The 27727-nt window shown below is 37.3% G+C and overlaps 2 protein-coding genes and 1 long non-coding RNA gene across 8 annotated transcripts in view; 1 reads left to right on the top strand and 2 right to left on the bottom strand.

Moving 5' to 3' along the window:
• Positions 1–510: 510 nt before the first annotated feature.
• On the bottom strand, positions 511–7634 carry LOC104592515 (uncharacterized). 3 transcript variants are annotated; one of them, XR_734419.3, is made up of 4 exons: positions 6558–7634; positions 4684–5253; positions 1158–1804; positions 511–666 (listed from the first exon to the last, which is right to left on the bottom strand). XR_734419.3 is itself a non-coding variant. In XM_010251933.3 (3 exons), exons 2-3 carry the CDS (start codon positions 5185–5187, stop codon positions 1349–1351), a joined length of 960 nt encoding a protein of 319 aa, XP_010250235.1. In that variant the 5' UTR covers positions 5188–5253; positions 6558–7634; the 3' UTR covers positions 1004–1348. The 3 variants fall into 3 exon arrangements, 2 of the variants coding, with proteins under 2 accessions (XP_010250235.1, XP_088758415.1); XM_010251933.3 differs by lacking the exon at positions 511–666 and having other exon boundaries at positions 1004–1804; XM_088902289.1 differs by lacking the exon at positions 511–666 and having other exon boundaries at positions 1004–1804; positions 4684–7634.
• Positions 7635–11677: 4043 nt separating this feature from the next.
• Positions 11678–27724, top strand: LOC148801113 (uncharacterized). 3 transcript variants are annotated; one of them, XR_016084001.1, is made up of 3 exons: positions 11682–11919; positions 12044–12567; positions 26786–27724. It is a non-coding gene; the product is annotated as an uncharacterized LOC148801113 (long non-coding RNA). The 3 variants fall into 3 exon arrangements; XR_016084002.1 differs by lacking the exon at positions 26786–27724 and adding an exon at positions 12602–12693 and having other exon boundaries at positions 11684–11919; positions 12044–12514; XR_016084000.1 differs by lacking the exon at positions 26786–27724 and having other exon boundaries at positions 11678–11919; positions 12044–12474.
• Positions 12924–27727, bottom strand: part of LOC104592526 (type I inositol polyphosphate 5-phosphatase 12-like) — a 95134-nt gene continuing 80330 nt past the window's right edge. For both annotated transcript variants that reach the window (XM_010251948.3, XM_010251956.3), the window contains one exon: positions 12924–13642. In XM_010251948.3, coding sequence (XP_010250250.1) covers positions 13298–13642 — 345 coding nt within the window. In that variant the 3' untranslated portion in view covers positions 12924–13297. The remainder of the gene's footprint in view (positions 13643–27727) is intronic.

Consider the following 27727-nt stretch of genomic DNA (forward strand, 5'->3'; position numbering starts at 1 on the left):
ATGCTATAACTTCGATGTCCAATTGGGGTGATTTTTTTATTTTATTTTATTTTGGATAGCTTTTCAAGATCTAATGCATCCCAAGGCACATTGCCCCACTATTTTCATGAAAAAATCCCTTTTTTGGCCTCAAATTACAAATTTAATTTTTTTTATAAATAAAAAAATTAAAAACTGAATTTAAAAATATATATTAAATATAAAATAATACATATAACATATCTAAGACATACTTGTATATAACTATATATTTTCAGTCTGAACCGTTTGACCCAGCCAGTTGAATCAATGGCCCACAACCTAGAGGCAAAAACGGTTCAGACTCCGGGTCGGTTTTTAAAACATTGTTGTAAACAGTTGACATTATTAAGTCAAACATTTCATGGCCCTATTGTTATTCTTTGAAATGGCAGCAATGAAATAGGATTTAATTTTTTCCTGATCACACTAAACACATAGAGGTCGTCAAAAATCTTGAACATATCTTACTTGATGATATGCCAGAACTTCTAAAAGAAACTCATAGTAACACCACATGCACCCAGATCATTCTCCAAACAAATTTCAAATATTGCCTCCTTCAATTTCTTCCTCAAACCACTCTTTATCCAGTCCACCTTGCCTCTGCCAGTAGACTCCAATCAACAACCAACATTTAGCTTGCCACTGCCAAGTACAAGCTAGAGAGGATTACTCTTCTGTTTTGAGTTTTCCCATTTAAGTGACCCCTATATATAAATATGCAACAAGAGAATGGGAACAAATAATAACATGATAATCTACCATAAGAAAAAAACTTAACCAGAAACCAAACAAAATCCCACCCAAACATATAAACTATGTTCTGAAATAGTCATCCTTGCAGATCCATTTTCATCAATTCAAAGTTGGCCAATTTGTCTGCCAAGTATGGGCCTCCTTAGGTACCTCGGTATATGCTAGACCACATAATTCATCAGTGAACCAAGGCATGGCCCTCCCTAATGAAGCAGGACACGTGGCATTTCCCATGGATAATTCATCAGCCAGATCATGAATTTAAATATAACTAAATTACACAAGTACAATCAGCCTTTATGCAATTCTATCACTTCAATCCTTTATATTGCTTTATTTACAAAATAGTTACAGAAAAAAAAGTGTGAAACAACATTTACCTCATAAATTGCAATTATCATGTATATGGAACCTCTCCATTATAAGTATGTTATAACCTGTGGTGTGGATGCTGGTCAAGGCTACATCATTGACTGCAAATATAGTCATAAACTGTGGGAGGTTCTGTAACATCCATAAGGCTGCTTCACTGTGCTGTAGAGCTTCCCATTTCCAAATACAAACAAACTATTCAGTCAAGGAACATTGCAACCCTGTCTTTAAGGCTGCTCTTCTTCTTTGTCAGAAGGACTGCTTCCTCCCCAACAACCTTGCTTTGACTCTTGAACTCACGGGAAGATGGCATGTCCTCCATAACAAATTCAAGCTTTCTTTCTTTATCTTGGGGCTTCTTAAGCAATGGACCCAAAAATAGATCCAACATATCTGCAGTAGCATCACCTGTTCTGTGGGGATTGTCTAGGACACTTTCACTTGCTGAACCATCTTCATCCTTCAATCTAGTCTCAGTAAGATGAGAAGTGGATCCTATTGCTGTATGTGTGAATGATTTCTTGCTGCCTTGATTGACCCTGAGAGACTCTTCGGATTTGTCTCGGAATAAAAGGGTGGCTGGAAGTTGGTTTTCTGATTTTAGTTCCATTTTTGCAGATTGTTGATGGTCCATCTCCTTCTCAGCTTTGACATGCTGCACAGATACGGTAACCAATTGCTTCCCATTATTTTGTAATTCTTTTTTTGATGCTAAGTATGCTAAGATGGTTGCAGTAATAGCCTTTATAAAATAATAGCTAAAGTCTTATCTCTGAGGATTTGGCAAATCCTTCCATCATTGTATCTAATCAAGGGGCCTTTGTTCAGAATAAGCAAATTACTGACCAAATTTTGATTGCCCATGAATGTGTAGCAGTGTAGAGGATATGAAATGAGTAGGAAAAAATGTTTAATTTGCAAATTAGATTTGAAGAAGGCCTATGATTTGGTGGATTGGTCATTCTTGTTGGAGGTAATGAGAAATTATGGTTTTGAGAAGAGATGGTGTAAGTGGATTATGGGATGCCTTCAGGAGTGCCATTATTCAGTGTTGATGAATGGAACAGTGATGGATTTCTTCCCTGCTATTTGAAGGATCAAATAGGGTGACCCACTTTCTCCCTTTCTTTTTACCCTCATTGCAGATGTTCTCAGTAGGCTAATTTCTAGGGCTGACTCACACACTTAGTGAGAAGGTGGAGAATAGGTAGAGATGGTGTGCCAATTACTCACTTGCAGCTTGCAAATGATACAATTCTATTCTATGAAAGAAGATGAATTAAGGTGGGTTAGAAACTTGAAATTAACTGTGCAACTTATTGAACAAATGTCAAACCTCAAGGTGAACTTTGATAAGAGTTATATAGAAGGGGTTAACATGGTTGAGACAGAGGTAACAAATTGTGCAGCTATTTTGGGGTGTGTTGTATCTCAATGGTTCCTTATATATTTAGGCTTACCTTCATGTGTATTATTTGTCTGTATTAGAAAGTCTTAGCTTCTGGAACCCTGTATTAAAAAGATTCACTTGGAGGCTTGCTTGTTGGAAGAAGGGTTACCTCTCACTAGGAGGTAGGATTACCTTGACTAGGTCTACCCTAGCTAACCTTCATGTGTACAAGCTCTCTTTGTACATGGGATGATGTATTTAGTTTTCTTTCTATTGCATTATAATACTTTTCCCTCTTCAAAAAAAGGTGGTGTTGAGAATTCATTGGCTATTGACAAATGGTTGGGAATCTTAGGATGCTGGAAATCTGGCTAGGGCAACCCAAGCTTCTCCCTGGAAGGCCATTCATGCTATTTTACCATCCTTCCCTTTGTCAGATATGATCCTTGTATTAGGGACCATATTAAATTTTGGGAACATGTTTAGGTGGGAAACAACTCCCTTCTTTATTTGCACTTTCTTACTTCAAAGATAAGTCTTTATACACTTTCCTTTTTCTTTCTAACTCAAGAATTGGGTTCAACTGGACTTGAGCTTTAGGAGGGGTATAAGGGACTCTAAACTAAACAGTGTTTTTACTTTATTTCAAATCCTTGATGGGATGTTTTTTAATCCTTCTAAACCTGATAGCTGAATTTGGACCCTCTCCTTCTATCTCCTTCTCTTGTCCTTTCCTTCTTTAAGGCCTTAATTCAACCCGCTTCTAGCACTAGGCAATCTTTTCCTATCAAGGAGATTTGGTGTAAGCCTATCCCCCCAAGGGTTGGAGATTTTTGTTGGGAAATTATCCTAAGAATTAATACCTATGATTTGTTCCAAAGAAAGAGATCGAAGTGGTGTTTATCCCCTCACTGGTGTGTTCTATGTAAAACCAATGTATGCTATCACTTATTAAGCTCCTATCCTTTTGTAATATGCATTTGGGAATGATTTTTATCTTTTGTTTGGGTGTAGGTTGAATCTCACAAACAATGTGCAAAGCTTTTTTGTCTCAACATCTTTTGTTTGGACAAAATAGAGGATCATGTGGAGATGTACAAGGGATGCTATAAGATTGGTTATAATAGGAACAAAGGAACTCAAGAATTTTCTTGGAAAAGGAGAAAAGCAAAGCACTATCATTAAAACTATTATTATTAGAGTGGCTCATTTGTTGAAGTCCTTGGAACCCTTCTTTAATGTTTCAGTGGATGACATCGTTAGAAATTGAAAGGAAGTGGTTGATTCTGCTATAAATAAGGATGTAATCAATCCTCTTTGGTCTTCACAGGAAGGTGGGTTCATTAAGCTCAAATTTGATGGAAGTAGCTTGGGTAAGGCATTTCAGGAATAGGAGGGGTGTTTAGCAATGAAGAGGACAAAATAGTTGTTTTATTTTCAGGATCAATCGGTGTAGGAGATTCTCTAAGGGCTGAGATTATGGCAACGCTTGAAGGAGTACAGATGGCAAGAAACCTAAACATTAGAAAACTAGTTATTGAAGGAAACTCCAAGCTGGTTGTGGGGTGACTACAAAGTGAGGAGGCAAAATTATGTAGCTATAACAATGAAAGAAAGAAACTTAAATGGTTGATGCAGCAAAACATAAAGTGCAAATTCCTTAGCCAATGCTGTAGCTAGGGGGTGGGAAGAGATCAGCTATTCTGAGCACAATTGTAAGAAAACGAGTTCTTTGGGGAGAGATAAAAGAGCTTATCTCTCACTGTTTGCATACATTTATCGTGCTCACAAATTACTTTCCCTCTGTTAACAAAAGTTTACAGTTATTGATAAAAAAAGACAGGATGTAATTACTATCTAGAATCATTTGGTAGTGTATGTAGGCTGTTTATCAATTCTGCAATTAAATCCTATGGTTCAATTCAATCCTGGTGGGGTGGAGATACATAATTGCAACTCAGAGCTTTCTTAGTTGAGCTAAGGGGTATCATATATCAGAGAAACATCTGAAATTATTAAACACCAGAATACCAATTTCAGAACATATTTAAATTTTTTATACTTGTAATTGAGAAGATAACAATAGGCAAAAATAGACCATCTAATGTTAATTTAATTTATTGCATTAAGGAGATGTATATCACCTCTTTGGCAATAGTCATTAGATCTTCCATTGTCAGTTCTCCATCCTCTTCACTTGGCAATGGGGTTCCAATATCCTCACTATTTCCATGCTCATAATTTCCTCTTTGTTTCCTTTGAGAAGCAGGTTTCTGGACTGTGGGTACTATGATGTTACTTCTCTTGGTTCTTTTATTCTGCAAATCACCTTTTCTGTGGTTAGGACTTTCACAAACCACATCTTTCTGGCATAATTTCCTTTTCCTCTCCATTTTTTCACATTTTCTACGAAAGTTTGACTCCATCTTCAAATGTTCCTTGTCACAAAGTTCAACCACATTGTCAAGCTTTTTAGTTGTGGATTTCTTCTTAAGCTCTGGAGCTTGAGATGTCACAGATCTTAATTCGGAAGTGGATTTTTCTTCATCTTCATTCCTAGACTTCCTTACCTGGTCAGCAGCAACTACACCCTGCATCCATAGTGGTAACTGTCGCCTTCTCCCCACATGTACATTAACATCATCCATGTTTGTTTTTCTTTTAGTTGGATTTTCTTCACTATCCTAGGCTGTAGGGTCTTACCTTAGTTATACCTTTAAACACATCCAAATCAAATTGTTAGAAATGACAACCAAAAAAAAAAAAACTAACTTTGAAGTCCAGTACAGAATCTTGAATATTTTCTATTGATTTATGGGAAAATAGTGTGATGAAGTTAGTAGTTGGATTTTCTTCACTATCCTAGGCTGTAGGATCTTACCTTAGTCAAACCTTTAAACACATCCAAATCAAATTGTTAGAAATGAAAAAAAAAGAAAAGAAAAAGAAAACAACTTTGAAGTCCAGTACAGAATCTTGAATGTTTTCTATTGGTTTATAGGAAAATAGTGTGATTAAGTTAGTAGCTTGGGTGATTCAGTAAAACAGAAAAAGGGGGAAAATAGAGATTATACTTGATTATCCTTTTACCAAGGACACCTTTCTTATTCTTCTCATGAACTTTGAAGTTAAGGTTGCCAAAAAATTAGAGAGATAACTGCAATTTTAATAACTACAATTTCAGACTCAGAATTAACAATGGGCAGCAACTTTATGCCAAAAAAAAGCCAAATGTTAGGTCGGTATCCAGTCCACTCCTACCAAGATCCCAGATAGCTGGGACCAAAATTGGGTAATGGGCTAATGGCCTTTTTGATTGCCAAATAGCAGGTGAAGTTCACCGGAAAGCAAATGACGTGTTCCACTGAGTTCATTTGAAATTATATGGCATTACTCTCTAGTCAAATACGTAGCATTAATTTTTGAGCTTCTTGAGGTTATTTGAGCCCTTAATAAAGTTCAGTGTAACCAACTCAAATAAGAGAACCTTGATGCATTATTTGCTGGTTTGGACCATAGTTCAGTGAAGAAACGAACTTTTTATTTTACTTTATTTTTTGGCGGGGGAACTAATTTACTTGCTGGGAATGCCCATGGAAATTGGAATGGAAGAACGAGTAATAAACTGATATAAGTGCTGAAATTGACATACAAAGAAATGGTAATAATGCTCAGAGGAAGAGCCCTTTCATATGGGAGACAAAATGGGAAAAAATAGAAAAAGAAAAAGAAGCTGATGAGGTAGACCATAGGTTAAATTATTTGATAGCAAAAATAATCTAAATATATTTCATAGTGAAACTAGATAAAAATAGTAAACAGTTACAAAAAAAAAAAAAAGATTTCCTATCAAATTAATTATGACCTCAAATTCAGGTCCTATCCCCATCTAACAAAGGATAAACAATAAAATCAGAAAAAAGAACAAGTTAGGAAATGAGGGAAAGAAAAGAGAAAGAGCATACAAGCAATATGGTGGAAGCAATGAGCTCTACCTATTGTCAGCAGAAGTTCTTACCCAAAATGATTTCAGTTGTTTATACTTGTGCAGAACTCTGTCAAACCCTGCAGATTAAGAAGGTTTTAAATTGACATTTCTCCTCAACAATTCAGAGTATGCCCCGAATAATATGCATGCCAATAAGTAGGAATGCAAGCTGTCACTTTTAGCCCCTCAGGTTCAAAAAAATAAATAAATAATGCTGCCCATCAATCCCACTACCTGGAACGCAAAATTAAATGGCTTTCCTCCTCTATCTCCTCTCCCTCAACCTCTCACGATTTTAGACCCTCTACCTCCCTTGATCAGGCAGTCGACAAAAATGTCCGTCCAATGCCTCAGTTGCTTGCTTTTCAGACCCTATACCACTCTTATTCATAGGCTTCCTATATTTCTCCTCCAACTCTTTAAGAGAAAGAACCCCGATGACTTGTTCACTTCTACCTTTGTATTCACCATTCTTTGTAAGTCCATTGATCTCTCGATAATATGGGTTTCATCCACCCGAATCTCATCTTCAGTTAAGTCACTTGAGTAACTATCTTCATCATGACCTTCACCATCGACCCCAGTATCATTACTTTCTTGCAGATGCCTAGTTCGATACTTTCTCTTTCTTCTGTATACTCTTGAGCAGGAAGGTGGTCATGACGACTACTTCCACCGCCACACCTTGGATTCTTCGTTGATTCCTCCCAACCCTTTCAAGTGGTTCGAACTTACCTCTACTACTTTCTCGATCCCTGGGCTTGTGTGAGAATTCCCAGCATTAGTTTCAACTAATTCCTCCACATTAGTTCTTCGATCCTCTGTCAGTCGAACTCTCTTGCCTCCTCCACACACAATATATTTCTTTTTTCTGTTTGAGAAATTGATTTCTTTTTTCAGGATATGACGCCAATATATAGACTTTTGTCGCTCCTGATTTCTTCAATCGAATTTCCTAATTGATAATTTCCTTCTCCAGTTCTCTAGTTGTAGCTGTACGGCTGTACCTAATTAATCTCCTGCTCCGATTCTCCTCTGCGCTCTGCCTTTGATTTGAGTCTCTTTTCTTTCCAAAGCCCTCAAATTGCTCCTCGAGTTTCTTCTCGATCAAGTTATTCTTATTAGCTGGACGAACCCCCAGTTTTAGGGCCCGTTTGGGAGGGTTTCAGAACCGTTTCGAATAAACTATTAAAAGTTCAAAACCTTCGCTCTTGGGAACGGATTGACGGTTCGACCACCTGGGTCAATGATTTGTTGATTTTTTTAATGTTTTTTTACTAGATTCTAGGTTTGGAGTAAAATGAAACCGATTGCTTAGACGGTTCTCGGGCCGAACGAACTGACTATCCAAATCAACAACGGTTCGAAAACGTTGGTTTAATAATATAAATGTTGTGATGCATGAAGAAGTCGTATTTTACAAATTTACCCCTTAAGCCATTATTTAAATAAAAGTAAACGAAAATGATTAAAGTAAAATGATATTGTACAATATTACAAAATAATAAAAAATATAAAATATAATAAAAATTAAAAAATAATGTTAAAAATGATAAAGTAGTACAAATTATTACAAATATAATAAAAATGTGGAAAAAGAAAATAATAATGGTAATAAAAATTAAATATTTAAAAAATATCATTTAATAATAATAATAAATTATAAAATATAATAAAGTGATTTATAAATATTAGAATAATATAAATAAAGGTAAACCGATAAAATTTTATTATACATATAATAAAAATGTAAAAAATAAAAGATTGTCAGTCAGATCATCGGAGTTAGGGCTCATTTTGTTTAATCGAGGCATGTCATAAATGCCAATTTCTACATTTACCCTTTCTTTCACGTCTACATTTCCATCTTGATAAGTATATATGATAACTGGAGGGATTTTTAGGTGCTTTGAAGGGAACGGTTTGATTTGGTGTTTGAGGTAAATTGGGGGTTTCAGCAATGAGCTGAACAAATGGATATCTTGATTGGTCTATAAATAATGTTAATAAATCTTATTAATATATTTAATAAATATAACTCATTAATATATTATGATTATTTGATTGGTCTATAAATGGTATAATCAAGGGCATATAAGAAATGAATATCTTAGTCAATGAGATAGTTTAGATTGAAATCTCAGTTTGATGAAGGGTTAAATGAAGGATATATCCGTGATGAAATTTTATGGTAAGGTGTTTATAGGTATCTAAGGCTCTATAAAAGCCCATTAACTCTAATTTACAATTCAGTTAAAAAAAAAAAAATCGTGTACATTGCACAGGTACCAACTAATTCATCCTTTAAAGTGATGCATGTTATGCACGATAAATCCATCTTACATGATCCAGTTATCATATATACTTATCAAGATGGAAATACTGATGATGTGGGTGAAACTGCAACGCGTAGTCCTGGCCACAGATGTTCTTGTGAGCATGAAATTCTCTACTATCCACAGGTTCTGTTTTGGTTGTAGGCCAATTCTTTAAGACAGGAAAGCTGTTAGAGTTTCAACTCTATTGGAGTTTGCTACTGGTTCTGTTGATGCTTGTGTGGTGATGATGATGGGGTTGTTGGTTTGGTTTTGTTTGAGAATGGTGTTACTGTTGGAGTTGAGATTGATACAGAGTAAAGGAGAATAGGAAGACCCATTGAAGAAAGGCATTAGCATTACCTGAGCATACATTCCTCCTCTGAAAAGGTGGTGGTGCTCCAACATGAGTGGAGATAAGGAATGAGTACCCATTATCATGCAGACGGGGCATGGATGGTAGACCCAATGGTCCCATGTTGATCAAAATTTGTTCTAGGAATTTTTACATTTAATAATGACATTTCTCCTTCGATACTTTTTTCTTCAATATAGTAGATGCCTAGGGCTGTCAATGGATTGGGTTTGGGTAGAACTGGAACTGACCTAACAAGAAATACTAAGAACCCAAAAGAGAGTAAATAATTTACCCACGAAATCATTGACTCCATAAAAGAGAGTAAATCTAAAAAAGCTAGTATGGCCTTGAATTTTTACATGAGCAATGCCTATTATCGAGTTGAGTGGATTTTCCTTGAAAAGGTAATGAAGAGATTAGGGTTTGAAGAGAATTGGATTAGGTGGATCATGCCATCATGGAATGTGTATCTGTTGTGTCTTACTAGATTCTTATCAATGGCTCTCCTGGTAAATGGTTTAACCCTAAAAGGAGGTTAAGATAAGGAGATCCCTTAACTCTACACTTTTTCTTCTTTGCTCTGAGGTTTTATTTGCAAATACTAATTTTTTGGTGGTAAATGCACAATTATTTGGTAGTAAACTCAATAGAGATTGCCCTACTATCTCTCATCTGCTCTTTGCAGATGATAGTTACATCTTCATTAAAACAAATTTTGAGAAATGCATGTGCTTTTAGACACTATTCATGCCTATGAAAGAGCTTCAAGACAACAAGTAAATTTTGCAAAATACTTTTTTTCCTGTCCTAATATCCATCCTAAATTGAAGAAACTGCTATCCAATTTCTTGCACATGAAAAGAGTGGGTCACCCTACAATTTATTTAGGTTTACCAACTGACATTGGGAGATCTAAAAGAGAGATGTTTGATAGAGTGGTCTCTAAAACTAACCCATAGGGTGACCTTAACCTCAATCAAGTTGGAAAAGAAATTTTGATTAAATCAGTCATCATTGATATCCCTATTAACACCTTGTCTTGTTTTTTAATTCCTACACAAATCTATACTACTATAAAAAGTACGGATAGCTTCTAAAATTTCTAGAATTTTTATTAACTAAAATACCTCCCTTTTTTGAAATATGGTCCCTTTGTTGTGAGGGTAGAAAATGTAATTTGAATACTATTATTTAATGCATTCAATTCTTCTCAATAAATCTCACATTTATGGTAATAACTCCCATTCACCCTCATTGAATTATATATTTAAAGCATTAATTTATTCTCATCACTAAATTCCACTAATTAAATTTATACATAATAAATTAATAATTCTAATAACATAAAAAAAATACTTTTTAAATCTACATGGAAAAATAGTGCTTTTATCTAGGTGGTGGTAAGAAATTAAACCATTTTGGGCCAAATGGGCCAATTCATGTTGCCACAATTAAACAATAAAAATTGAAAAATATATAAAACACAAAAAGAAATATAGGAATTAAAGAAAATTTGAAACATTTTTAACATCATATATTTGACATACTAAACAATAATAAGGGTGTGGAACCCCTATATTTGAACTTAGTCCCTCTTTAATTGTGAGGGACCAATTGGATGAATCCATGATGTCATAGTTAAATAATAAAATATTTAAAAATTGAACCGAGGAGACAATCTTTGGGTTAAGGTCACCAAAACTAAAAAATTGAAAAATAAAAATTTCTTATATTCATCAAGACTATCAAACAAAGGCTATTGAGGTTGGTAGAGATTATCGGGTGGGAGAGCAGTTCTCCGCAAAGGAATTTATTGGAGTGTGGATACCGGTTCAAAAACCAGGATATGGGATGATCCTTGGCTTTTGGAGATGGAAGGCTTCAAGATTGTTGACTCAAGAATAAATGAACCAAACTTGGTTTGGGTCAAGGAATTAATGATGGCAAATGAGAGGTAGTGGGAGGATCTCATTCGGTCCAAGTTCCCAGAGTTCCATTGCAAACTATGTTTTGCTTATTAACTTGCATAGGGGTTAACGGGGTGATAGGTTGGTGTGGTCTCCAAATCCTAGAGGACATTTCACTCAAAGGCCCTTGCTCGTTTTTAGAGAAATAGGGGCAGGTAAGTTGGTAGATTCCATGAAAAAGAAATAAACCCACATTCGATTTTTTGGTATTAATGGATCTTACAAAAAATGATTCTCGAGTGATTCATTTACTTGGGAAAATAATACTCGGATAAATTATTTACCCACCTGCATTATCACTAATAAAATAATGGGACAATATTTTCCTTTTAATAATGTCATTTGATTGGATAAATCGATTATTATACATCTTTACCTGAAGAGTAAATTATCTAAGTATTTCCTAATAAACACTTGCTACTTAAATAAATCATTTATCGAGACGCAAACAAGGCTAAGATCTACCTACCACTTAGCAAAACATATTGATGATTCGGCTGATTCTCTTTAGTGATAGAGGCAGGGTAGCTGGGTTGAAAAGCAGTTGCTGTTTATTCTGTCCTAGTCAAAAGAGGAACTGCTTCTAGCAACATCTGTCCTGTGTGTGGTTGTGACAAGGAAACAATGTTTCATTCTCTGTGTTTGTGTCAAGTAGATAGCTGTGTGTGGTTTGACAGCTCTTTCAACATCAGAAAGGACTCCTCTCAAGTCTCAGCCTCCATGTTTTGCAATTTGGTTCTCGTCTTTGATAGGTATAACTCCATTCCTGATATGAAGCAGGAGCTCCGGTTATATTCAATTCTGATAATGTGGAATGTTTGGAAGGCTCGTAACTTTGTTATTTTTGAGCTCTGATATTTTGCTTTCGGTTAACAGGCAACTGACAGTGAGGAAGGATTTTCCTTCTAGAAATGGCCAAAGTCTGCCCAGCATCCTAATCTAAGGTGACAGTAGACCTTTTTGGTGTCCTCCGTGCCCAGGTACTGTTAAAACCAATTCTGGTGGAGGCTTTTGTGCAAATAAAGGTGCCAATTATGGAGCTATCTTAGGAGATTGTAATGGTGGACCTCAGACTGTTGGTTTTGGCCCCTGCCAGTGCTGCCATGTTTCCTCTCCAGTTCAAGCTGAAGCTATGGGTATTCTTGAAGGCATTGGTCTTGCAAAAGCTTGTGGTTTCTCTGGTTAAGGATGTTTTCTTTTTGGTTAAGGATATCCTAGCGCAGGTCCAAGGTTTAAATATCTCCTTTTTGTTTTGTAAAGAGATATTCTAATCAGGCAGCTTATGAGTTAATGGGTTTAGTTGATTACTTGATTCTAGTTACTTTTTGCTTAACTTTCTTGCTTTGAGTGAGACAGGAACCTTATAAGTCCTTCAGCCTGTTTGACTGCTCTCTAATTTAGTAAGTGGTTATCTTTTCTAACAAAATAGTCAAGTTGATGCAATTGTAGAGCTCTCCTTGGAATGCTTTGTAATCTTAACAATGTAAATGTGAATGATAAACAAAACTACATAATTTGGCGCTGCACTCTGGATTTCTCTCTCTCTCTCTCTCTCTCTCTATCAATTTTTTATAACTGACCCCTAGATCTCTAGTAAAATAGGGTAAAACGATGCATGATTAGAAATGAAATAAGGAAAGAGTATCTTAAATACCTGGTTTCTCTTAGCTGCTATGGGCAAAAACGAATGCTCATCGTTATTCAAATGGCATTTACTAGGAACAAAAAGGAAATAAAAGACTCCTGAATCCTGATGTTTGCTGTAGTCTTTTTTTTTTTCATAAGAAAACTGAATGGAAGGTCCTGGAGAAAATTACAAGCTGTTTTGGCTCAATTAAACAAAACTTGGGGGGGGGGGGGGGGTTAAAGAATTGAAGAATTTGCGCAAGAATAAGGGCCATAGCCAATGATGGATAACAATTTGTACCAGAATAATGGATAAAAATTCTAACAAACAATAGCACCTGTCCCATAATGCATAAAAATGGCAAATAAGCTTCAGTGCTATTTACATCAAGATGCATCTACCATGCAGTCTGAAGAGAATGTCTCTGGCATCAGATGGATGCTTGCCTCAATCATTAGGCAGATAGATGGATTAATTTCCTTCCCAAAGAATATTCTGCCATTTCATGGAGTTTGTAAATTGCGTGCGTCATCAACTACATCCGAGGAAACACTGCGGTTTTGGGAATCAGATCGGTTGAAGTTGATTTGGTTTTTCTTAGAACTGCTAGTGCGTAAGGTTTTGGCTGAAGGGCAAAGACGAACAGAAACTCGGTGGTTTCTTGTCTCAGTGCTGCAACTGCCTTGGACATTTATAACCAGTATTACTTCCTTGTCCTTGTTATCTTCACACGACCAGTTCTGTTGGTTGCTGCTGCCATCAGCAAGATCTTCGGCATGAAAATCCTGATGACGCACAATAACCTCAACAGTTTGGCCAGGTTTGATAACACCAACTGCTGGAGTGACCTGTTCAACCACAAGAACAATAAAATGATACTCAAAACGGCATTAATTAAAAGCAGGAGGATACCATTTAGCCAAGTTACGGTGATCATGTTCTTTGGCAATGCCTTTATACAATACAGCAACCATGTTAGCACTTCACAGGATGACCGATAGTTGATATATCATAATTTGTCAAGAACAATCAACTGGTCCATTATTCAAACTATAATCGTAAGACAGCATTATTATTACTCCATGATAAAACCACTATAAAGTTTAATCAATATGGGCCATGTCTGGGTTTTTGCATCAAATCTAAGTTCTAGATATAAAGAATATCATTATACAACAATTAATTGCATGGTGACATGAAAGGAGTCGCAGTGCTCACGGCATATTACCTAATCAACAAAATGTCATCTACGGTTACTGGGTATGAAAACTCCCTTCTCTAAATCAACATTTGTTTTCTTTGCCTCCAAAGGCTTTGGTTGTGTCTATTTTATACATGTTGGATCCTAAGCTATCCATGGTGTGTTTTTAGGCTATTCACCCACACAAAAGGAGTGCAAGTATCTTGATCCTATTTCTAGAAGAAAGCTCATCACCAAAGATGTCACCTTTTGTGAGTCATAGTCCTTTTTTGAACCCTCTCAGAATTCTCTTTAGGGGGGGACTTGTGGGGTGGAAGAGATTTCCTCTGAGAACAATCCTTTTGTTCATGCTCCTGCTGCTTCTTTTGCTCCCTCTGATCCTCCCATCTTAGAAGTTTCCCCTTCTACTGAGTCTTCTTATCCAGAAGAGACTCCAATTGATGAGACACCAGTCAACACTACTTTTAGCATGAAAGCCTCTACTCCTAGTCTTAATGATAAGAGAGAGATAATTCTTTATTGCAGAAAGAGAAAGAGGGATATGCTAGCTGAATACTACAACCAATTGGGTGCTACTGATGCCGACCAAGGTTCTGTTCCTCCTACTGATTCCACTAGTTCTGATTTTGATTTGCTTATTGCCTTGAGGAAACCTGTTCGATCATGCACCCTTTATCCTATTAATTGATTTGTTTCCTAATCTCATTTGTCTCCTACCTATCACTCTTTTGTTTTTTGTCTTGTCTTATGTTCCCACTGCTTCCAGGTACTCTGAGGCTGTTTGCAATCCCAAATGAAGGTTAGCGATGCATGAGGAAATGGGAGCCTTATTGAATGCAAATACTTAGGAGATAGTGGATCTACCAGATGGGAAGAACACGGTGGGCTGCAATTGGGCCTATATTATCAAGCACAAGGATGATGTCTCTATTAAGAGGTATAAGTCTAGACTTGTTGCAAAAGGATTCGCACAAAAGGAGGATGTTGACTATAAGGAGACATTTGCTCTAGTTTCTAAGTTGAATATCATATAGGTGTTAGTCTCTCTAGCAGCTAATCTCTCTTGAGAATTGCATCATTTGGATGTCAAGAATGCCTTCTTGAATAGAGACTTGCAAGGGGAGGTTTACATGGACCCTCCTCCAGGGTATGACATGGGAGGAAAGGTGTGCAGACTAAAGAGGGCCTTGTATGGATTTAAACAATCCCCAAGGGCTTGGTTCAAGATTGTGCAAAGCAATGAAGGTAGTTGGATATCAACAAATCAATGCTAACCACACATTGTTCTACAAAAGAAATGGAGAAAAGCTAACAACATTAATTGTGTATGTTGATCATATGGTGGTTACTACTTACTAGAAATGACCCGAGTGAGGTTCAGAAGTTGAAATGCTTCTTAGCCATAGAATTTGAGATCAAAGATGTGGGATCTCTAAGGTATTTTTTAGGGATAAAAGTTGCTAGATCCAAAGAGGGAATCTATATCTATCAAAGAAAATATGCTTTGGACTTATTAAAGGAGATAGAAAAGCTAGAAGCAAGACTTGTAGACACCCCTATTGAGCAGAATCATGGTCTACAAGAAGGTGATGGAAAGTTATATCTTGACAAAGAGAGATACCAGAGACTTGTTTGAAAACTACTCTATTTATCCCTCACCAAACTTTACATTGCCTATTTAGCTCATGTGGTTATCCAATTCATGCATGCTCCTCGGGTCTTACATATGAAGGTAGTAGAAAGGATCTTGAGATACCTCAGGACCTGCCTTGGAAAGGGACTATTGTTCAAGAATCACACTAAAATTGATGTGGAGGCTTACAATGTTGATGATTGGGTTGGTTCATCTGGAGATAGGAGATCTACATCAGGATACTGCAACTTTGTAGGTGGGAATCTAGTCTCTTAGAGAAGTAGGAAGCAAATTGTAGTAGCTAGATCAAGTGCTGAAGTTGAGTATAGGGCTATGGCTCATGGAGTTTCTGAATTACTTTGCTTCAAAATTCTCTTAAGTGAACTGGGGATAAGGATGACTGGACCTTTGAAGTTATATTGTGGCAATTAAGCCACAATTAACATTGCAGATAATCCAGTTCAGCATGATAGAACCAAACATATTGAAATTGATAGTCACATTGTGAGAGAAAGGACTGTCCCTGGAAACCTATGTATTCCTTACATGCCTTCTACAAGACAGCTAGAAGATGTGTTCACCAAGGGTCTTACTAGATCGATATTTCTAGAGCTTTTATGCAAGCTGAGCATGATAGGTACCTATCCTTAGTTTGAGGGGGAGTGTTGTGGGACCTAATAGTATGGGCTTGGGCCTATTACATTCTGTTATGTGTTTGTTACTCATTATTGGGTGTAATGGGCCTGGGCTTATTTTGTCTTGTGCTTTATGTTTGTATCTTAGTGCCACCTAAGTAGGGGCATATTTGTCAATCCTTATATTTGTGCAATGTTCTCATGTAAATAACAACAAGGGGCTGGAGAGAAATAAGTTGCTGCACATTTTTCTCCTCAAACTTTATCTTCTCTTCTCTTCTCTTTTCTCCTCTTCTCTAAACTAGGGCTAATAATCTTCAAGTTCAAATCAGATGACATTTATTGTTAAAAAGTGGGTTTTAGATGGTTTTTGATTGTTAGTGAATGTGTGAATGCTAAATTAACAAGTGGTGTTTTCAGTTTAATTGAGAAAACCTATGATCATGTGGAATGGGGTTTTTGTGAAGAGGTGAGGAGAGTGATGGATTTGGAGAAAATGGAGAGGATGGATGTTCTCTTGAATGTCTTCACCAATTATTGTTGTTTTGGTGGTTGAAGTGCTAAGTGCTATGCTATTTTCTAGTGACCAGATGGGGCTTATTGAAGGATCCAAAGTGATTATTGCTGGGCTGTCACTTTCTCATCTTCAATACGAAGATGATACATTGGTTTTTCTTAATGCATTGGTTGAGAAAGCACTGAATCCCAAAGCCATTTTAAATAAAATTTTGAAGGTTTTCTTTTTGGTTTAAAAATAAACCTGAACGTGAGTGTTGTGATTGGAGTTGGAGTGATTGAATGATTGATGATTGTGTTCCTACTTTGAATTGCCAGATTTGTATGATTCCATTTACATAATTGGGTATTCCCATAGGTGCAAGAGCCTCGTCTTGTCCACAAGGAAGCTGCTGATTGACAGGGTGTGAAGAAAGTTGGCATCATGGGAATGCAGATACTTATCACTGGGTGGGAGGATTACACTCATCAAATGTGCTTTAATGAGCCTTTTAGTTTATTATTTATCACTTCTCAAAGCTCCTACAGTGGTATCTGAGAAAATGGAGAAGATTAGAGGCATTTGTGTGGCTTCTATAGCTGGATAGTTTTGTCACAACTGATCTCTTGAAGTCTAGGGGATTTCAACTTTCAACTTTCAAGCTTAAGTGTCATGTGCAAACAGCATGGAGAAGATGCATAACATTCATTTATTTATTGTCAGGTTGCAAAATTCATTTGGTCATTCTTTTCTTCATTATTCAAGGTGCCTTTGGCCAGGATTCTCTGGAAGCAAGAAAACTATGCATAGCATTCATTTATTTATTGTCAGGTTGCAAAATTCATTTGGTCATTCTTTTCTTCATTATTCAAGGTGCCTTTGGCCAGGATTCTCTGGAAGCAAGAAAACTAAAATATTTTGGAGTATCATTCCTTTGCAGCCTGTTGGAGCATTTATTGTCAATTTTCTCACAATCGATCTCTTGAAGTCTAGGGGATTTTAGATTTCAACTTTCAAGCTCAAGTGTCATGTGCAAACAGCATGAAGAAGATGCATGGAATTCATTTATTTATTGTCAGGTTGCAAATTCGTTTGGTAATTCTTTTCTTCATTATTCAAGGTGCTTTTGGCCAAGATTCTCTGGAAGCAAGAAAACTAAAATATTTTGGAGTATCATTCCTTTGCAGCTTGTTGGGGAATTTGGAGAGAACAAATCAAGAGAATATTTAAAGGCAAGACTAGACGTGAGGTTAAGTTATGGGAATCTCAGAAGTTTGTTAATGGGTAGTTTTTAGCTCTTTTTTTTTTGTTTCATGTTTCTGTTGGTGAGAGGCCATTATTTACTGCAATGGTAAAATCTCGGGGTCGTCAAGCCCGAGAATGTGGGTTCAATTCTGAGAGCGGCCACTTTGTGTGAAAAAATGTCAAATGTTTGGACAAAATCCAGTCCACCCCTCCCAAGACCCCAGATAGCTGGGACCAACAATGGGTAATGGACTTTAATGTTTCTGTTGGTGTTAGAATTTTTCTAGTACTTGTCAGTGAAAGTTCTTAACCTGATGGTATCTTTTATTTTCTTTATGAAGTATTCCTTTTACTATATAAAAAAATTAGCCAGCCTTAGGCAATGCAAAACTTCTGATTAAGTGCTAGAATGTTTCCTCCCCATTCTCGGATGCTCCTCCTACTTCAGGGGATTCTGAGTTCCCTAGGCTGCACCCATAAAATTTCATCTTTCCCTTGATTCTATTGGTAAATAGTAAGTATTTCATCACTTGCCTTACACAAAGCGCATACATCAGGAGATAGATGTAAATAGGGTTTTCCCTCTAAAGATTCTCAAAGGTGTTAATTTTATCATAGTAGGCCTCCCAAAAGAAACCTTTAATTTTCAATAGAATAGATTTCCAAATGAATTTGATTGCACAGATCAAATAAAGAGGAGGGATAATTATGAGATATTTAAAATAGGATGCACAAAGAAATAAGTTCAATGTTAAGACCCTATCATCACTACCAGCATTATCAAGAAAGACTCACTCCAATGATTCAAGTAAGGAGGTTACAGATGTCATCTCATGGTCTCTTGGCCCTTCCCTTGGACCCAAATCACACACCAATCCATGTGAAGAAAAAGTGGTACGAAGGAAGATAGTGATTGTTTTTTGGTTTAATGAGATGGAGTACAAAAATCTTGGAATTTATCATTTAAAGGCAGGCATTGCCACTAAAGGTCTTCCCAAAATCAGACTTTATTATCTGAGAGAGCATTGTAATGGATAAAATGGAGGAAAGGGGGCAAAATAGAAGAAATTGTTGAGGAGAAGGGAGTTGTTTAGTTGTTCTAACATTAAGTCATATGTCCTAACCATTATCTAACAGAGAATTAGTGCTTTTTATAACCAAATGTCATAGCTTCTAAATCAAAAAAGACATTTTTCTAGAAGAAGAGAGGAATTTCTCAAAAACACCATTCCCATACCTAACCCTCCTTCCTCTTTGCTCTAGCACATTGTTGGCCAGCTAATCAAGTGATCCTTTTTGATTCCCCCTGTTTCCAAAGTTTTGGAAATATAGGCAGCATATAAGCGGCAAGACTTAGGTGTCCTTGTTTTTATAAAAACAGGGGTATTCTTGTAATTTTACAATACATTATACTATAAATAAAATCTGGGCAGCAGTTAAGAGTTGGTCGAACTCTCCTATTCTGTTCTTCCTGATTTCCTTCCTTTCTTATTTATTCTCTCTTTCCTCTCAATCTCTGGTCAGATTTCTGGTATTTTCTCTTTCTGTTCTTCTGAGATCGTTTCCAGGCTGTTTTCATGGTATCACCGTACCAGAGCATCCTCGATACCCCATTCGATCTGAGACCCTTTTAGTTGGTTTCTGAACAAGTTTTCAATCTTTTCTCATAGTAGAAGATCATGCTGACTTGTTGTGACTGATCAGATCAAAGAATTAGAATTTTATGACTCAGTTTGAGTTTGTTGGTGTAAGTCTAATGGTGGTTTGAGGAATTCTACTTGGCAGTTCACAGAGAGATGTGTGGTATGTGTTTTAGGTGAGTTTTCTTTGGTCTAATGTTGATATGAGTCGAATGGTGGTTTGAGACCTACTTGGCAGTTCAAAGATGGCTGTATGGTATGTGTTTTAGGTGAGTTTTCTTTGGTTTTCTTGTGCTGCCAATCAAGGAGTTTTGAGTTGATGCAAGTTGTTCTAGTTGAGTTTCTTGAGGTTGGCAATCAGTTATAGTTAGCTTCTTTGGGTTGGCAGTCCTTGAATGAGATGTTACATCTGTTTTGTGCATTTGTATGGTGCTTAAAATGGCAGTTTATTGGGATATCACGTTCAGAAGTGTGTTGGTGCTGAAAGAAGGTAGCCAGAGGTCTATGAAGGTGTGCAATTGCTAGTTATTTTGTTTTTCAGATTCAGATATGCTCTGATGGCTCTTTCTAGTAGTGAAAATAAATCTGGATTGATTAACCCAGATTTTATAGCTGTCCAGATGACTTCAGTTAAATTGAATGGTACTAATTATGTTCCATGGGTAAAATCAGTTGAGGTCTTTCTTACTGGAAAAGGGAAGTTGAAGTACATCAAATGTTCACAGCTAGAAAGAGGATATGGGATATAGAGGAAAAACAGTCCCAAAAGAACAAGAAAACTGATTAAAAGAAGGGGAAAAACAAAGCAGATAGCAGCAGCAGCAAGAAGAAGAAGAAGAGAGAAGAAGAGTTCAGTTGTGAGAAGGGTGAGGAGAAGAGTTGTTCGTACTATCCCTCCTTCCCCTAATCCTTTCATTAAAAAATTAATCACTAATTTTCAGAAATTACAAGTAAGCCTTTAATTGGGGGGCCAGCTAATTAAACAAAATAAAAAAGATGTTAACAGGCCCATTAACAAAACAAAACAGAAGAAAAAAGAAGAAATAACAACTGTGGGCTATGGGCCATTTGGCCCATCTTCTCTACACTCCCCCTCAAGCTGAGCATAGATGTCAATCATGCCCAACTTGCCTGTATCATATTGTAGCTTGGCCTTGCAGACTCCTTTGGAAAGAATGCCAGCTAACTGTTCTTCAGATGCAATGAAAGGTAGACAAACTTCTCCAGAAGCCACTCTTTCTCTTATGAAATGCCTATCAACTTCAATGTGTTTAATTCTATCGTGTTGCACAGGATTATGGGCAATGTTAATGGCAACCTGATTGTCACAATACAACATCAGTGGTCTGTCATACTCAACACCTAATTCCTCCATCAGGGATCAAAGCCAAAATAACTCAGAAACTCCATGAGCCATAGCTCTGTACTCTGCCTCAGGATCTAGCAACCACAGATTGTTTCTTGCTACTCCAAGAAACAATATTGCCTGCCACCATACTACAGCATCCCGAAGTTGACCTCCTATCATCAATGTTGCCTGCCCAGTCAACATCTATATAGGCCTCCAATTTCATATGACCATGTTTAGCAAAATGAATACCCTTCCCCGGAGTGCTCTTCAAGTAACATAAAATCCTCTTTGCTGCTGCCATATGTGTATCTCTGGGAACATGCATGAACTATCTAATGCAACTAACAACATATGCAGTGCCAAGGCGAGTCATACAAAGAAATAGTAGTTTCCCTAGTAACCTTTGAAACACTCCCTTATCCTCCAATAGTTCTCCATTAGAGGTAGAAAGCTTGTGACTCATACCAATAGGTGTAGCCACTAGTCTTGCACCCATTTTACCTGTTTCAGTGAACAAGTTCAGCACATACTTGTGTTGAGAAATAAAGATTCCACCTTTAGACCGAGCCACTTCAATACCTAGGAAATACCTCAATTCCCCTAGGTATTTGATCTCAAACTTTGCGTGAAGGAAGGATTTAAGGTTATCAATCCCTATCACATCAGTCCCAATTACTACAATGTCATCCGCATAGACTGTAAGATATACCACTAATGAACCTCTCCTCTTCACAAAGAGGGTATGGTTAGACTGAGTCTGTGTGTAACCAAATTTAACAAGTGCATCCCTAAACCTTTCAAACCAGGCTTTAGGTGACTGTTTGAGCCTAAAGAGAGACTTCTTCAGCTTGCACACCTTACCCTCCATGTTTGTGCCATACATCCCTAGTGGGAAGAGACATATAAACCTCCTCATGTAATTCTCCATTCAAGAAGGCATTTTTCACATCTAGCTGATAGAGGGGCCAATCTGAATGAGTTGCCAAAGATAGCAGGACCCTCATAGATTGCAACAGGGGAAAAAGTCTCTAGGTAGTCAATCCCATAAGTCAGTGTGTAGCCTTTTGCAACCAATTGAGCTTTGTGTCTCTCAATATAGCCATCAACATGATATTTGATGGTGTACACCCATTTACAGCCCACTGGTTCCTTCCCTTCAAGCAAATCAACCACTTCCCATGTGTCATTCTTGTGCAGAGCCTCTATCTTGGTTCTCATAGCATCCCTCCATTATGGAATAGAGAGATCTTCTGATATAGACCTGGGTATAGGATTAGAAGCAACAGAGGAAAGAAAGGAATAATATAAAGGAGAAAGAAGGCCATAGGAAAGATGTTTAGAAATGCAATGTGCAATACACTTATGTTTACCTTTCCTTATGGCAATAGGGACACCAAGGTCTGGGAAGGGAGGCTACAAGGGTGTGACCTCAGTACTTGTTGTCTCTTCAGTAACTGGAAGTGTAGGAGGCTCATGTGGTGTAGAGGAAACAAACTGCTCACTCCTGGTCTTTTGCTACTGGTACCATACTACCACCTGTGAGTAGAAAGAGGACGAGGGGGCAATGGAGGAGGAACAAGAATAGTGAATGGATCTGGAGATGATTGTTCCCTCATGGACTAACAAAAGAAGACTCAAGTGAATAAGACTCAACAGGAACAAGGGGGAGTGCAAACAACTGTGACAAATACTCCCCCTGAGAACGATGCTCCCCCTGAGATAAACCATAGAAAGGAGTGGCCTCAGCAAAAGTGACATCCATTGAGACATAACAAGTCCCACTACTAGGATTAAAACAGCAATAACCCTTCTATGTGGAGGCATAACCAAGAAAAATGCACTTATGGGCCTCTGGTTCAAATTTATGTCTCTGGGTACTAGAAATGTGTACATAACAGGTGTAGCCAAAGACACGAAGGGAAGAGAAAAAAGTTCCTTATCTGGACAAAGAAGATTAAAAGGAGACTTAAAGCCCAAAACTATGGATGGCATACGATTGGTTAGGTATGTTGCAGTGAGAACAACATCTCCCCAGAACTTTGTAGGAACATGTGAGGCAAACAAAATGCTTCTTGCAACTTCAGCTATGTGACGATTCTTCCTCTCAACTACTCTATTTTGTTCCGGAGTCCGAAGTGCGAACACAAGAGATTGGGTGGATGACCACAAAGTCAATGAGATAAGAGGTTAGGTTTTTCTCAAAGTATTTTTTTTGCATTACCAGACCTAAATATCTTGATTCTTGTATCAATCTGGGTAAGAACAAATTCATAAAATTGTCTTACAAGCTTGGGAACTTCGTCACAAGATCTCATAAAAAATAACCAAGTACACCGAGAAAAATCATCAATGAACAAGATAAAACATCGATAACCACCCATAGAAGGCAAGTGGTATGACCTCCACACATCAGAGTGCACGATATGAAAAGGAAAAGTGGATCTCTTATTACTTAAAGGATAAGTGCTTCTACAATGTTTTGATAACTCACATGACTCACAATGAAGACTAGACAAGTTAATTCCCGTAAATAACTTTGGGAATAAATGACTCAAAGCAGAAAAGGATAAATGGCCCAAATGAAAATGACATAATATGACACGACTAAAAGACTCTGAAGAAGTAGATCCAAAAGCAATTCTTTCAGGCTGTCCTTGGCTTTGTCCAAGAGCATCTAGCGGATATATTCCATTCGCCTCATGGCCACTCCCAATCACTTTCAGAGACTTCATGTCCTGAAAAACACATTAAGAAGGGAAGAAGGTTACACATTGTAGTTTAAGGATTTAGTTAGGCTACACACTGTAGTTTAAGGATTTAGTTAGGCTACTCACTGACATCAAATTAGTATGCAGTTTAGGGACATGAAGGACAGGAGTAAGGGAAAGGGAGTCAATGGCCTTGATGACTCCCTTGCCAGAGATAGGAGCAAGAGAGCGATCGACTAGGGTAATCTTATCATGGCCAGAAATTAAGTCATAATTGCTAAACATAGTAGAAATCATATGATCAGAAGCACCTGAATTAATAATCCAAGGGATCCTACGATTACCTGAGATGGCTGCATGGTTGGCAGTAGCACGTATACCTAAATGAGAAAATGCAGACGTAGTTGGATTGCTTGAAGAGTTGGAGGAGGTGGCTGCACTCTCAAGGTGGCTGATCATCCTCCCATAATTCTCATACTCTACCTTCATAACAGCTAACTGCTCACTAGCATCTTTCTCATCTGTGACACTCCTGTCATTATCTGACACTATGGCTGCATTGGCACTCCCGATCTTCCCATTTTCGACCTTCTTTTGAAAACGGGATGGAATAAAGTCTGTAGCTTCCAACATTTATCCTTTGTATGTCTTGGTTTCTTACAGTATTCACATATAACCTCCTTCCCTATATCACCTGTAATCATCTTAGGTTTCAACCCCATATTAGAAAAATGGTCAATTGGAATAGTCCCTTGAACCTGAACCATCCTCTTGTTCTCCTCACTGCTCACCATGGCATAAGCTAAAGACAAAGATACATTGTCTTTAGCTAGGATATTCTATCTGGTAATATCAAATTCTGGATTCAACCCTGTCAGGAATTCGAAAACCCTATTCCTCTCAACTAATTTTCTATATGTCTCTGCATCATTTGTACTTTCCCATACAACTGTTTCCATGAGATCTCTCTCTTGCCACAAGGATTTCAGCATTGAGAAGTAGACTACTAAAGGTTTCTCCCCTGCCTTAGTCATCTTCCTTTGGTGCTTTCTTGCTCCCGGAAATATATGCCCACTTGCCTCTACTACAAACATGTATCTTTATTGATTGTGACCATGCTAGATAGTTAGTCCCATCAAGCTTGACTGTGGTCATAGCCAATAGAGTCTACAAGTGTTCCTAGAACCTGTCCAGACTCTGAGAGCCACTTATTTTCAACTCCAGAAGCATCCATCTTCCTTAAACAACTCCTAAAACGGTTTCAGATGACAAATAAAGAAGACAGGAAATAACAGACACCAAGTACCAACCTTCACAGATCCCTAACAACCAACTGTGTCTCACCCGGAACCCGGGAGAAATAGAAAAAAGGCAGCCACTCCCTATAGGCTTCACAGAACTGTGCAAAGCTTGAATTGATCTTCAAGGTAATCAAAAAGAGCCCCTTCACCCACCAAGCGCCAAGGTGAAGCTTCCTATGAGACCCGCAATCAGAACTCTCCAGTTGATTAGGGTTTTTGGGCAAAAAAACAAAAAACTGTTAAAAAGATGAGAAGGATATCTTCCTTTTTCTCCATGAAACCACTACCAACTGGGCTGAATATCTTTTTCAATCAATCATTTGATTCAGCTCTCCATACACACTATGTATGGGAAAAAAAAAGAAAAAAAGGGAAAGAAAAAAGGGACCTGCTCTGGTACCAAGAAGAAAAACAGTCCCAAAAGAACAAGAAAACTGATTAAAAGAAGGAGAAAAACAAAGCAGATAGCAGCAGCAAGAAGAAGAAGAGTTCAGTTGTGAGAAGGGTGAGGAGAAGAGTTGTTCATACTATCCCTCCTTCCCCTAATCCTTTCATTAAAAAATTAATCACTAATTTTCAGAAATTACAAGTAAGCCCTTAATTGGGTGGCCAGTTAATTAAGCAAAATAAAAATGATGTTAACAGGTCCATTAACAAAACAAAACAGAAGAAAAAAGAAGAAATAACAACAGTGGGCTATGGGCCATTCGGCCCATCTCCTCTACAGATATAATGATTGGATGCATGGATTATGACTTGGCTACGAAATAACATGGAGACATCATCAGTGTTAATCTTATGTTCATAGATACGAATAAAGAAATTTGGGATCATGTGAAGCAACTTTGTTCTGGTCAAGATAATATGATAATGATATATCAGCTGTATCAAGATTATTTTCCTTCAACAAGGTTAAAATACTGTGGAGGAATACTATTCAGCCCTAAAATATTTACGGAATGAGTTGAATGTATACCAGCCCCTTTCTACATATTTGAAGGTACAACAACAACAAATTTTGGGTAGCAGTGATATCTCATCCCTCTTCTCCCATATTAGAAGAATCTCCAATCCATATAATGAGAACACCCCTACATCAAAGAGGTTGGCTTTGGCTATTAATAGAGGAGGAGGTGCTGATAGAGGGCGTACAGGGCAAAGGTGCTATGAGAGGTGTTGGTCGTGGTTCCATAGGTGATCGTAGTGGTGGTGGTGGAGAGGAACTGCTATGACTCGTGGCAGAAGTAGAGTGATGGACATGGGTTGGTGTGTGAATGTAATCACTATGGCTGTCAAGGAGATATGGTTAACTTTTGTGATGATTTGTATGGGCCACCATCCACTTGGGCTAACCATGCTGCAGTTGGAGATGAGAGGTGGGAAGGAGAAGGAATTAGTACCTATAACATGTGATGAGTATGAGAAGCTTCGGCAATCTTCTTCTTCCAGCATTACTGCTACCCTTGCTAAATTAGGTATAGCTTGTTTAGCCTCCCGTCCTAAGTCTGCACCTTAGGGTAGTAGATTCTGGAGTTTTAGACCACACAACTAGGTCTCCAAATTTGTTTGTCATTATCTCCTCCCTCCATATCAGAGTGTCACCTTGGTTGATGATACTACCTCCTCCACTAGTATAATAGTATTAGTAATGTGTCCATTAATTCTAATCTTACCTTATCTTTTGTGTTATGTGTGCCCAAATTTCCCTTTAGTCTGTTGTTTGTAAGCTAACTAAATCCCCTAGTTGCTCAGACTCATTTTATCCTTCTTGTGTTTTTCAGGATCTCAATATGGGAAAGACGATTGGTGGAGGGCAAGAAATTGGAGGACTATATTATCTATATGATGGTGGTTCACAGAAAGCTCTTCATTCATCCCTTACTCCTCACTAGTGGCATTGCCACTATGGTCATCCATCTCTCTAAGTCTACAAGAAGTTGGTTCTTCCTTTAGGGTCAGTTACAAATTTAGAGTGTGAATTGTGTCGATTTAGTAAGCATCATAGAGTGCTCTTTGTTTCAAGGGAACATAAGAGACACTTGAGTCCTTTTTCACTTGTTCATTATAAATACCCAAATAACTAACAATCCTGTTCAGTGCAACCACATTTAGCATATTGAGGTGGATAGGAATTTTATCAAGGAAAAAAGTTTTGTATAGAAAAAGAAAAATACGCTTACCTTGTAAAATCTGAATGTCAACTTGCTAATGAACTTGTGAAAAGAGTGGTTAAATCAAAGCTTACTGATTTATTGGGTAAGTTGGTCATGATTAATATCACCGGTCAGATTGGCGGGAGTGTTAAAACAACGCTATTTGTGTAGTTGCCTAATTAGGGGCATTTTTTCCTTTCCTCAGTTTTAATATAAAAGAGATCTCTTAGTACACTGACTCATCGAAGTTCACAGATCATTCATTTCCCTCTTTTCTTTCATCTCTTCTCTACTCTTCTTTCTTTGCATATTTAGAACAATATTCACAACTGATAATATTGATAGAAAAAACATCTGCAAGTGGTAATAACGTATAGCCACTTTCCACACACATGCTCTTATCTCATTGTTCCATAGTCCATACTAGTACTCGGTAATTCCATTTTTTTCTTATGAAGAAAATTTCCACTACTTGTTAAAAATATAAACATCATTAGGTATATAATATACAAAAATATGGAGTGCACTATGAAATGATCATAAATATATTCAGACAAAAAAGCAAGCAAA

This window comes from Nelumbo nucifera, chromosome 3 (assembly GCF_055504915.1).
Source record: "Nelumbo nucifera cultivar China Antique chromosome 3, China Antique-T2T, whole genome shotgun sequence".
Classification (NCBI taxonomy): Eukaryota; Viridiplantae; Streptophyta; class Magnoliopsida; order Proteales; family Nelumbonaceae; genus Nelumbo; species Nelumbo nucifera.

What these genes read in the sequence shown, in the direction of transcription:
- LOC104592515 (XM_010251933.3), bottom strand. Translation starts at nt 5,187, where the DNA reads ATGGATGATGTTAATGTACATGTGGGGAGAAGGCGACAGTTACCACTA. An exon ending in TAATGACTATTGCCAAAGAG is followed by an intron (nt 1,805 to 4,683) that starts GTGATATACATC and finishes GTATCTGTGCAG; the next exon opens with CATGTCAAAGCTGAGAAGGA.